The sequence below is a fragment of the Pseudophryne corroboree genome, chromosome 2 (assembly GCF_028390025.1).
Source record: "Pseudophryne corroboree isolate aPseCor3 chromosome 2, aPseCor3.hap2, whole genome shotgun sequence".
In the NCBI taxonomy this organism is placed as follows: Eukaryota; Metazoa; Chordata; class Amphibia; order Anura; family Myobatrachidae; genus Pseudophryne; species Pseudophryne corroboree.
In genome coordinates, this window is record NC_086445.1 from 684,739,854 (window position 1) to 684,752,233 (window position 12,380).

Here is a 12,380-nt window from a genome sequence, read left to right on the forward strand (position 1 = left end):
AATAACAATTCGGTAAGGTGTTAAATGGCAAGTTGTTAATCATCATATTATACTGAAGTATTGCAGGAATGGCAGAAACAACATGCAGGATAACACTCAAAGATAAATAAAAGAAATGTTCATGAAACTGTATGCAAAACAAGCTGATGAATAAATGTAGAAGTGTCCAAATATAAACAAGCTTTGATGCTGAACTGCAGAATGTGTTTAACTGGTTAATGCAGACATGAAGAAATAACTGTAAGGGTTCGCAATGGAGTTTTGAGAGTTAACTGAGAGACTGTGAAGAATTATCCTTGTAATGACAACATAACAAATAAAAAGTTCTGAATTGGGTTACTTGCGGGTTCCGGAGATCACTGTGAAACTGTAGTAGATGACAAGGTGATGAATGGGTTAAATGCAGAGTTGAACAAACGAACAGCTGAGAGAAACAGAATCCTCCAGACTTGAATGATAGGCAGACTGACAAGGTAACCTCATGCAGGACACTGGGAATCCAACTATTTCCAATAGGAGTGCAATTAACTGACAGCACAGCAGAGAGCCGGTAGATCTTTCAGCAGTGAAGGCTGCAGACGGACCTCTGGGAACGGAGGCGATATCTGGACCACGGGAATCACACAGGAATGCACGGAGAGAGCTCAGAGCTAGAGCACAGCTTTGATACAACAAAGCACTGGCCCAGAGTGACATAATCCCAGCCTACTTAAAGGCAGCACAAGCACGGGATTGGCTTACACCTGCCCACAGGTGTTTTCACAAGTGCTCAGTATTAGCTATTTGGTCTCCAACATGGCCACCTCCTATACAGCAGACACACCGCAGTGCCTTAGGCCATTTGGTCCCCGCACTCACAGTTCCCAGACTCTGCATTACCTGTGCCATTGATCACGCCGTGTCCCCACACGGGCGCACAGCACCGCGAGCAACCGCACTGGCAACGGATGAACCCCAGAACCCGCAAAGGTGAGAGACCGGTTCGTGACAGCGTCATCGTTCCTGCCGGGCGGGCACTTCCACCCTCACCTGATCGCGGGATGGTCGTCACTTCCGCCCTTATCTAATAGTTGCTAGGTAGCCACAGCGTTCGTGAATGCTCAAGTTCCAGTTGGAAACATTACATCTGGGGCAGCATCCCTTGCAGTTCATTAAAAGATCACATTTCGATAACCATAATGGCCCATGGCCCTCATTCCGAGTCGTTCGCTCGGTATATTTCATCGCATCGCAGTGAAATTCCGCTTAGTACGCATGCGCAATATTCGCACTGCGACTGCGCCAAGTAATTTAACAATGAAGATAGTATTTTTACTCACGGCTTTTTCTTCGCTCCGGCGATCGTAATGTGATTGACAGGAAATGGGTGTTACTGGGCGGAAACACGGCGTTTCAGGGGCGTGTGGTTAAAAACGCTACCGTTTCCGGAAAAAACGCAGGAGTGGCCGGAGAAACGGAGGAGTGTCTGGGCGAACGCTGGGTGTGTTTGTGACGTCAAACCAGGAACGACAAGCACTGAACTGATCGCAGATGCCGAGTAAGTCTGAAGCTACTCTGAAACTGCTAAGTAGTTTGTAATCGCAATATTGCGAATACATCGGTCGCAATTTTAAGAAGCTAAGATTCACTCCCAGTAGGCGGCGGCTTAGCGTGTGTAACTCTGCTAAAATCGCCTTGCGAGCGATCAACTCGGAATGAGGGCCCATATTCTTTGTAAATAGCATCACTGCCAATAGAAAATATAGTTCCTTAAATGATGCATATTAAAACATCCGATAATAACAAATATCGATAAAAATGAGAAAAACAAACATTATCTCATGTCCTGGTGAAAATATAAGTTCCATAAGAACAGAGTAATACATATGGAAAAAAAGAGAAACTAAGATTCCACATATATAAATCTCTAATATAGCAAAAAATAAATTTATGATTAAAACCCTAAGTACCCACTACACTATAAAACCAGAGAGATGGGAATGCAAGTGGGGAAAAGTCTCCTAAAGGAACCACTTCAGTTCAAAATCTGAGTTTAACCCATTGGGTAAAAGTGTGTTGTATTTATAGATCAATTCCATCTCTGCTCTAGCCAGGCATTTAGAGTTGTCTTTCTGTCGACGACCACATTCTACCCTCTTGATACCCACAAATCTAATGATCTGTTTAGGGTCACAGTCATGCTGTTTTTTAAAGTGGCTAGACAATGCGTGAGTGTCCAACCCCCTTCTGAAATTCCTAAGGTGCTCTCCCACGCGTATTTTAAATTGTCTCGATGTTCGTTCAATGTAAAATAAATGGCAGGAACATTCGATAGCGTAAACCACATTTTTAACTAAAGATGAGCGGGTTCGGTTCGTTGAGATCCGAACCCCCCGAACTTCACCTATTTTACACGGGTCCGAGGCAGCCTCGGATCTTCCCCCCTTGCTCGGTTAACCCGAACGTCATCATCCCGCTGTCGAATTCTCGCGAGATTCGTATTCTATATAAAGAGCCACACATCGCCGCCATTTTCACTCGTGCATTGGAGATTGAATGGAGAGGACATGGCTGCGTTCTCTCCCTGAAAAGATCCGTATCTGTGCTCAGTGTGCTGCAAATATCTGTGCTCAGTGTGCTGCAAATATCTATGTTCTCTGCCTGAAAACGCTCCATATCTGTGCTCAGTGTGCTGCAAATATCTGTGCTCAGTGTGCTACATTGTGGGGACCACCAGTATATAATTATAGTAGTACAGTACAGTACAGTAGGCCATTGTTGTATCTTGCAGCTCTGTGTCAAGTATACTATCCATATCTGTGCTGCATTATTGTGAGCAGTATATAGTAGGACAGTGCAGCATTTTGGTGACCAGCAGTATACCTATAGTACAGTACAGTAGGCCATTGCTGTATCTTGCAGCTTTGTGTCACTTCTAGTATCCTGATCAGTGCTCAATATCTGCTGCATTGTTGTGACCAGTATGTATACTGTACTGTGCGACGTGTTATACACTTGCTGATTTTATACATCCTGTAATCTGTACTGAGCAATGTGTGAGATACACCTGGGTATTATACACCCTGTATACTGTACTGTGCAACGTTTGTGATACACCTGGTGATTATACACCCTGTATACTGTACTGAGCGATGTGTGAGATACACCTTGGGATTATACACCCTATACACTGTACTGTGTCACAAGGGTTCCGCAGCGCCCAATTACAGAGTACATAAATAATCAAACAGGATAACAGCAACTTACAGTTGATGACAGTATAGGACAAGTACAGGGTAAATAAACATAGTTACATCAGCAGATGACACTGGAATAAGTATCAGGTGGCAGAAGACTGCTGGATGTGGTACAGTTGAAGATTATTAAAGTAAGTCAAAGGATAAGCACATGAGGGAAGAGGTGCCTGCTCGTGAAAGCTTACATTCTAAAGGGGAGGGGTAGACAGACAGGGGTGACACAGATGGGGTACATAGAGAACGTGGAACAGAGGGTTAGGATGAGATTTGGCTGGGTTTGGTGAAGAAGTGGACCCCCAGAAGGCACAAGTCAATACTTAACATTGCAACATTTTACTGGGCTATGCAGGAGAAAATTAAAAATAGGGGAAAATAAAAATAAAAATAAAAAAAAGAATCGATAACTTCTACCGCTTACAAAAAGGTCAATGGAAGCTGAAATAATGGACAACTACCTCATGGAAGCCAGATACAGTATACCAAACAGTACTTAGCAGAGTTAGGAATGAGTGCTTATGAAATACAGTAACATTTTGTCATAACATTTCAGAAACTGCATGGCTGGTCTCTTGCACTCTTTTGCCCTAATACACCACCTGCTTTAGGATTTATATTCAAAAACATTATGTCTCCATAATCCCAAAAACGTCAGTCTTCTTGGAAAGTGGTTTGTTCCTTTGTAAGGGAAAGAGAACAAACGTTCTCAAACAACGGTTTCTCAATTTCTTTTTCCTCTGGGAAGGGATTGTGGATTCACAGGAATATCTGAGCATTTCTGTAATCAGAAAGCAGCGACTTTCTACAAATGTTTACATTAGATTACATTTGGCAAAAAAAAAAAAAAGTACAAAATCCCATTTAGGATGTCTTCACCAAATCGTAGACATAAATATGGAAATCGTCATCAAACTTAATGAAGTACACAGATGGTTTAGCTTCAACTTGATGAATAACCATGCCAGTCCTTTTTGAGCCATCTTCTTTGGCATATTCCACTTGCTTGCCCACCAGGCTGTCCACAACCTCCCCTGGTTCTCTTTCAGCTTGAGGGGAATCATTTGAGTCTGGCATGATCCGAAGATCTCCTTCTTTATAGTCATCAAAAAGTTGATACATATATAAGACTGGGTCCTTTTCAACGGTTATATAATAATAAAACCATGTGTTCATAATAGGTGCTCGTGCTAATACAATCCCTCGCCACTCATCCTTGGAACCATCCTCTGTTTCAAACATATGCTCCACTGCTTTACCAATCATTGTGTCAGCCAAATGGGCATCGCTGATTCGGGATGAGGCAACTCTGTCTGGTAGAACTTCAAGAGCAGACACCCATTCATCCTTGTGAAGCTCAAGTCCATAGACACAATCAAATCCATCATACTTTATAAGATAGAGGGAGGGATTCACTGGTACTTGATCACGAACTGTTCCTTTCCACTGGGTTATTGGCCCACTGCCCTCTTTCCACCCATGCTGTATTCTACAGCCTACAATATTTTGCCTTGGCTGGGAGATTGGTTTACTTGGTCCCATATTGTTTCGATGTTTCTTATGAGATGTTCTTTTCTTCATCATATTTGCAGAAACACCTGCATGTGCTGCATCAGCTCTTGATCGCTGAGCGGCCGCCTTTCCAAATGGAGTCTTCATTCATCTGTGTATTAAAGGTCAGCAGGGCTGCCGAACTAGGGTGAAAAGTGTAGTCACTCCAAGTTTGTTGTAGTCTTTCCAGTCTACATGAAAAAGAACCCCTTCCTTTCCACCTTTCAGAAAAACTCCGACCCTCAATTGCTCTGATCAGAAGTCACTTATCTGGGGCAGATAGGATGTGTTTCCCTCCACTCCCCCTGCAGGTGATGGCTGCGGCACAGTGCTCCCCTGCGGCCAGTTGCCCCAATCCTCCTCCTCCCTCCTTTGTCAGACTCTGTCACCACCACTGTGCGCTGCTATGGAAGAGCAGCTCCCGCCTCACTCCCCCTGAACTTGCAAGCCCTCCGCTCAGACATTCCAGCACTCGTTCCCTTCCCTCACCCCCTCCCTCTCCACACACTGCCAGATTTGGAGTTAGCTGCTACTATATGGCCGCCTTTCACTCTGCTGCCAGGACCAGGCCTCGCCTTCCTGCCAAATACTGATCCCCCCCAGAGCTGCATACTGTATACTGTACTGTGCAACGTGTTATACACTTGATGATTATACATCCTGTAATCTGTACTGAGCGATGTGTGAGATACACCTGGTAATATCTGTGCTCAGTGTGCTGCATTGTGGGGACCACCAGTATATAATTATAGTAGTACAGTACAGTAGGCCATTGCTGTATCTTGCAGCTCTGTGTCACTTCTAGTATCCTGATCAGTGCTCAATATCTCTGCTCAGTGTCAGTGCTGCATTGTGGTGACCAGTATACTACAGTACAATAGTCCAGTGCTGTTCTCACTGCTCAGTGTCAGTTCTCCGTAGTATCATCAGTGATCAGTATAATTAGTTCTCAGTATAATCAGTGCGCTGTTAGTCGTGTGCCCGTTTTCCGCCATTAGTGCAGTGGGATTTAGACAATTGATGAAGTTATTGTGTCCCCGGTACAAAATCCCATCTAGATTCCACTTCACTAGGCAGGCGATAGCGAGATTTTACCAATTAATATCAGTGATTAATAATTATTAATTACAGTGATCTTGCCAAATAATTCCAGGGATTTTGTCATTTTCTTCCAGTTATTTGGACCAATAATACCATTGATTAGAACAAATAATTCCAGTAATTTTGTCATTTTCTTCCAGTGATTTGGACCAATAATACCATTGATTAGAACGAATAATTCCAGTGATTTTGTCATATTCTTCCAATGATTTGGACCAATAATACCATTGATTAGAACGAATAATTCCTGTGATATTGAGGTGTTTGTGTCACTTAGTTTAGCTGTCCAGCGACCACAGTGCACCTCTTTTTCTCTTTTCTTTGCATCATGTGCTGTTTGGGGCCAATTTTTTTTTAAGCGCCATCCTGTCTGACACTGCAGTGTCACTCCCAGATGGGCCAGGTGTTTGTGCCGCCCTCTTGGGTCGCTTAGCTTAGTCATCTAGAGACCTCGGTGCAAATTTTAGGACTAAAAATAGTATTGTGAGGTGTGAGGTGTTCAGAAATGAGTGGAAATTGTGGTTATTGAGGTTAATAATACTATAGGATCAAAATTACCCCCAAATTCTATGATTTAAGCTGTTTTTGAAAAAAAACACCCGAATCCAAAACACACTCGAATCCAACAAAAAATTTTCAGGGAGGTTTTGCCAAAACGCGTCCGAATCCAAAACACGGCCGCGGAACCGAATCCAAAACCAAAACACAAAACCCGAAAAATTTCCGGTGCACATCTCTGTTTTTTTTTTTATATTAAATTTTTATTGAGTTTTCACACAGATTACAGATACATTCAAATTGGTAAACAAACTCAAAAAGGGGGGGGGGGAATAACATGTACAAAACAAAACTAATAAAGACATGAGGGAGGGAGGGAATGTATCAGGGACGTCTTAATACAACAAAAACATCAAAGGGTAATGAAGAAGAAAAGGTCTGTACCTCTTAACTAGTTATGGTCCAGTATGGACTGGGGAGTGAAGCACAGAAAGGTCAGGTAGGTCATTCGGGGCACCAGATACACCCATGTGGCCCGATCTCTCCCTATACATGGACCATTTAAACCACTTCCTACTAATAGAGGTAGAGTCTGAAAAATATTTGCCCTCCGCTGTTTCAAAAACATAATGTTGATGGATTTTATTTTCTATCATTGATAGGCTGGGGATAACCGCCGACCTCCACTTGGAGGCAATGGCGGCTTTAGAAGCTATGAGAATGTGGCCCAAGAGGTATCTATCACCGCTAGACATCTCACCCTCATAATAATGAAAGAGTGCCAAAAGGGGGTCGGGTATAAGGACCACTCCCAGTATGTGGGAAATGAAAAGGAACACCTCCCTCCAGAGCGACTGGATTACCGGACATAACCAGAAAACATGAAGGATATCTCCCACCATCCCACAATTCCTCCAGCACCTGGCGGAGACATCAGGCCAAATCTTATGCAAACGTTCCGGTGTAAAATATACCCTATGAACCAGTTTATAATACATTTCACAATGATTTATACATCTGGAAATTTTAAAGCAGGACTTAAAGATAACTGTCCAGACATCTTCATTAAAGACAGCAGGGAGGTCTTTTTCCCATTTAGTCTGTGAGGGGAACGCCCCCTGGCGGGACCCAGTCACCAGATGTTGATACCATCTGGAGATGCCCCCCCTATTACCGCTAGGCACTAGTAGAGACATCACTATTTTGGGGAGACCGGTATAAAGAACACGGCTGGGCGAGCAGCTTTGAAGCCAATGCCGCAATTGCAGGTATTTATGAAAATCTTGTTTAGGTACATGAAATTGTTCCTGGAGTAGGGAAAAAGGAACTAAAACACTGTCTTGAAGTACATCCTGTAAGGTGCGAAGACCCATGTCTCGCCAATGGTGTAATTGTAAGTCTGGGATCAATAGAGCTATAGTGTGGAGAGATATCTGTGGGGAGGGTAAAGCGCCAGCAGGGAGGTATCTAAGTACGGTTCTCCACGCAGACAACGTTGCATGGACCGCAGAGTTCTCCGCAATTCTATCAGGGAGTGAAGCAGTAGGCATCCAAAACAAGTCTGACAATGTAAAGGGGGTTACCGCATTCTGTTCTAGGTCTACCCATGGTTTGGGAGTATCCTGGGTAAACCAATCTCTGGCCTGGGTAAGTAAGCAGGCAGTATGGTATCTCTCTAGATCAGGATATGCGACTCCACCAGCACACTTTGGAGCCGTTAAAGTGGATTTCGCTATTCTCGGCTTTAAGCCCCCCCAAACATAACTAGATAATAAATGATTAAATCTATTACATACGTCTTTGGGTAAGGTCCTGGGGATGGTGCGGAAAAGGTACATCAATTTTGGTAAAAGAACCATCTTTGCAGCTGCCACCCGTCCGACCCAGGAAACCTCCTGCATCATCCAGTCTTTAATAAACAGTTCAAATGCACGAAAGAGTGGGTCGTAGTTACAACCTATTAAGTCCCGTCCCCTAGATAAATGCACACCCAAATATTTAAGTGATCTAATTTGCCACGCATACTTATAGTTATCCTTTAAACGTCTAAGAGCGCTATCAGGAATATTCAGAGGGAGGGCTTCCGTCTTAGTGGTATTCAGTTTGTAGTAGGAGACCGCTGCGTAAGAGTCTAAGAGAGAGTGTAAATGTGGTAGAGACGCTTCAGGCTCTCTAAGACATACCAAAATATCATCAGCAAAAAGACATATTTTATGAGGCATCCCTCCCACCACTGGGCCTACAATTGCGTCCAACATCCTAATCTGCTCCGCCAGAGGCTCCACAGCTAAAACAAAGATGAGAGGGGATAGCGGGCATCCCTGACGAGTCCCATTAGTAATATTGAATGTAGAAGAATTGCAACCATTGATGAAAACCGAAGCCGAGGGTGAGGAGTACAAAGCTAAAATGGAATCAAGAATCCTACCCGCAAATCCAAAACGGCCCAGCGTAGCCCATAAATAGTCCCAGTGAAGCCTATCGAATGCTTTTTCTGCATCCAGAGAAAGGAGCAAGAGAGGTTCGCTCCGGCCCTGGCAACATTCAATCAAATTAATAACCCTGCGCGTGTTATCTGACGCTTGCCGGCCCAGAACAAATCCCACCTGGTCAGGGTTGATCAAGCTAGGCAGGAGAGGGGATATCCTATTTGCAACCATCTTAGCGAACAATTTAAGGTCGGTGTTCAGCAATGCAATGGGACGGTAATTCTGAACCACTGTAGGAGATTTGCCTGGCTTAGGAATGGTAACAATCCGGGCTTCTAACATCTCCTTAGGAAAACATGTGGGATCAGAAGCTTCATTGAAGACCGACAGTAAAAGTGGGCCAAGAGTTGATTTAAATGTTTTGTAAAAGTTAGAAGGGTACCCATCTGGGCCGGGGGCCTTATTCATTGGGCATAAATCTATAGCCGCTTCGACTTCTTCGAGTAGTCAGGGAGAGCTAGGGGATTCACGAGTCCAAGAATCAATAGTAGGGAGCGACAACCCGTCTAAAAAACCGGCAATATCTGCCAGGGTAGGTTGAGGGGTACCAGGGTCATCTCTGAGGTTATACAGTTGCGAATAGTAGTCAGCAAACGCATTTGCTAACTCAACCGGATCGGTTACTTTAACTCCAGAGGATGTATGGATAGCGTGTATGCGTTCCTTAGCTCTACGCCCCCTCAATTTACGTGCCAGTAAACGTCCCGCTCTATTTCCCAGCCTATAGTACTTTTGATTAAGCCGCTGCAAATTGCGGTGAACTTCAGTTAAAGCAAATATATTAACTTTTTCACGGGCCTCAAGAAGTTGCTTATAGAGGGATTTATTATCGGGGCCAAGTTTATGCGCAGATTCCAGCCGGGCAGCCTCTCTTTCAGCCGAGGCGTGTCTATGTCTATACTCGCGTTTAAGTCTAGCTGCTATTTGGATCGCGGAACCTCTAACCACGGCTTTCAGAGAGCACCAATGGGTGAAAACAGATGTATCTTTGGGGCAATTTGTAGTCAAATATAAATCTAGGGATTGCTGGATAGCCTGCTGAGCCTCAGGGCGGGCAAGGAGGTAGGGGCCCAGTCTCCAGGAGCCGTGGGGGACCACCCTCTTACTGGTATCCCAAACTACTACAAGTGGCGAATGATCTGACCAGGACATCGGTAGTATATCCACCCTCCTAATAGCCGCTAACGTCCACTTATCAACTAGTGCTAAGTCTATTCTAGAGTACGAACTGTGTACATGGGAATAGAAAGTGTAATCCCGTTCTGCAGGGTGTCTAGCTCTCCACACATGATATAGCGCGTACTCTGCCAAGAGTTGACCAAACTTGCCCGAGGGATCCCGGGGCGGACTGCTACGAAGGGTTCGGGTCGGACGGGAGCGGTCAATAACGGGGTCCAACACCATATTGAAGTCTCCTAGGATTAAAAGGGCACCTTTAGCATGATCCTGGAGAGTTCTACAGAATGTTCTGAGAAACGAAATTTGTTTGGTATTAGGGGCGTAGCAAGAGACCAGAGTAGTCTCCATATTGTCTAGCCGACCGACTAAGATTAAATATCTCCCTGCTGGGTCTTCATATTTAGTGGACAAAACAAACGAGCAATGTTGTGCTATAAGAAGAGCCACGCCCGCTTTCTTGGCGGGCCCATTGGCAGTAAAGCAATGGGGGTAACGTGAATTAGTGAAGAGAGGGGGATTTTGATTCTGAAAATGTGTCTCCTGCACTGCTACCACATCTGCCCTAAGCTTATAAAAATAATTCAAGGCCACTCTTCGCTTTTGAGAAGAGTTAAGCCCTTTAGCGTTAATGGAGACTATATTCACTATATTCCGGAGGAGATATAGCTGATGACTCCGTTGACCAATTTCTGTGCTTAACTAGACATACCTGATAGGGATAGGGAAACATGTCAAAAAACAAGAGGGAAGACATAAAAAAAAAAAAAAAAAACAGAACTGAACTGATCTCTCTTGAGATCACAACCAGTCGCCATAATGTGGCGGCTGTGTATTCTATAGGAGGGGTTAGTGGCATAACTCCCACCCACTGCCATACTTGAAACTGTAAACTGAAGACCACAAAGAAAACATCCTGATACTATGAGAGCGGCTGAATCTACCCGAACAGAAACAGAACCTAAAGCTCAGAAAATGTAAAACAAAACAACGTTCCTACATGGAAACACAACATGAAGATCAAATCCCCAAAAAAAAACAGTAGAGCCATCCGCACCACCCCATGGACCCTCCTCACATATTAAACTCTTAAACTTTCTCCACAGACCAATATTAATAGAAAACTGCTATGTCTAGGGAGGCGCCAGGCAAAATACCCAGAAAAAAAAAAAAAGAGAAAACACTGGGCAACTAGTAAGTCAAAGTGTACAATCAGGAAAATATTTCTGAAACATGGACTAATCGCCCACTATACTCAGCGTCTCCCCTGACACACCACGATCCGTCATATAAGGGTAAAGGTAACAGTGATAAAGCGAACAAATCTAACTGGAGAGTCCCCTGAGTAGTAACAGAAGAAATCTAGCATCTATCGAGGCTGTTCGACCCCGAGCAGGTAACTTCACTTCACCGAGGACCAGTCCTGCTGAAGTCGGCGAGGGGAGGAGTCTGCAGCGGGCTCCATAATGTTCCATGATTTAAGTAACTTCAACCCCTCGTCCGCAGTAGAAACAGAGACAGTGGAGCCATCTCGGGGGATCAGCAGCTTGGTAGGGAAACCCCAGCGATAAGGGATGTCCGCCTTTCTGAGGGCCGTAGTGATAGGGTAAAACGACCGTCGTTTGTAAAGGGTGGCTGCAGACAGGTCGCCGAAGAGCTGAAGACTGTGAAGGGCTGAGGAGGTGTCTGGTGTCGGTCTAGATGCTTTCAGTAAGGCCTCCTTAACGTGAAAATAGTGCATTTTCATTAAGACATCTCTGGGGGCATCTCCTGGGGCCGCCCTGGCCTTTGGCAACCGGTGTATTCGGTCAATTAGGAAGTCTGTCGATGGAGACTGAGGTAAAAGAGCTTTAAATAGGGCCACTGCGTAATCGTGTAAACTGCTGTGTGACACCGATTCGGGGACTCCACGTAGCTTAAGATTGCTGCGGGCCGATCTGTCCTCCAGATCTGTGACTTTATCCCGCAGAAGCCTCACCTCCACCTCTAATGCATCATGAGAGTCCAGTAGGCCGTTATGGGACCCCACGACTTCCTCCATTTTAGTTTCCAAATGGTCAGTTCGGCCACCCAGGTCATCTATAGATTGTTGACACGCCGATAATGTCGTACGGAACTCAGCCGCCACTTCCTCCTTAAAGCGTGACAAAAGTAGCTTCATAGTGCCCACAGTGAGGGCATCTCCATCTCCGACCTTGTCCAGACTCGAGGCACTTATAGTTGTGGAAGGAGGCACCTCTAGTGAAGGAGGAGTCTGAGGGACTGGATCTTTTGAAGAGGCCCCGGTGGAGTTAGGGCCCGGCATTCTCGGAGATGACTTGAAAAATTAAAGCTG

General features: G+C 44.7%; 1 protein-coding gene across 1 annotated transcript; it reads right to left on the minus strand.

Annotated features, from left to right (window-relative positions):
* Window positions 1–4,094: 4,094 nt before the first annotated feature.
* On the minus strand, window positions 4,095–4,933 carry LOC135051081 (spindlin-Z-like). Its single transcript, XM_063957255.1, has one exon. The coding sequence runs from the start codon at window positions 4,887–4,889 to the stop codon at window positions 4,095–4,097; it is 795 nt and encodes a 264-aa protein (XP_063813325.1). The 5' UTR covers window positions 4,890–4,933.
* Between the last annotated feature and the right edge of the window lie 7,447 nt (window positions 4,934–12,380).

Bases quoted from the DNA above. Each gene is read 5' to 3' on its own strand.
- LOC135051081 (XM_063957255.1), bottom strand. From the start codon at position 4,889: ATGAAGACTCCATTTGGAAAGGCGGCCGCTCAGCGATCAAGAGCTGAT.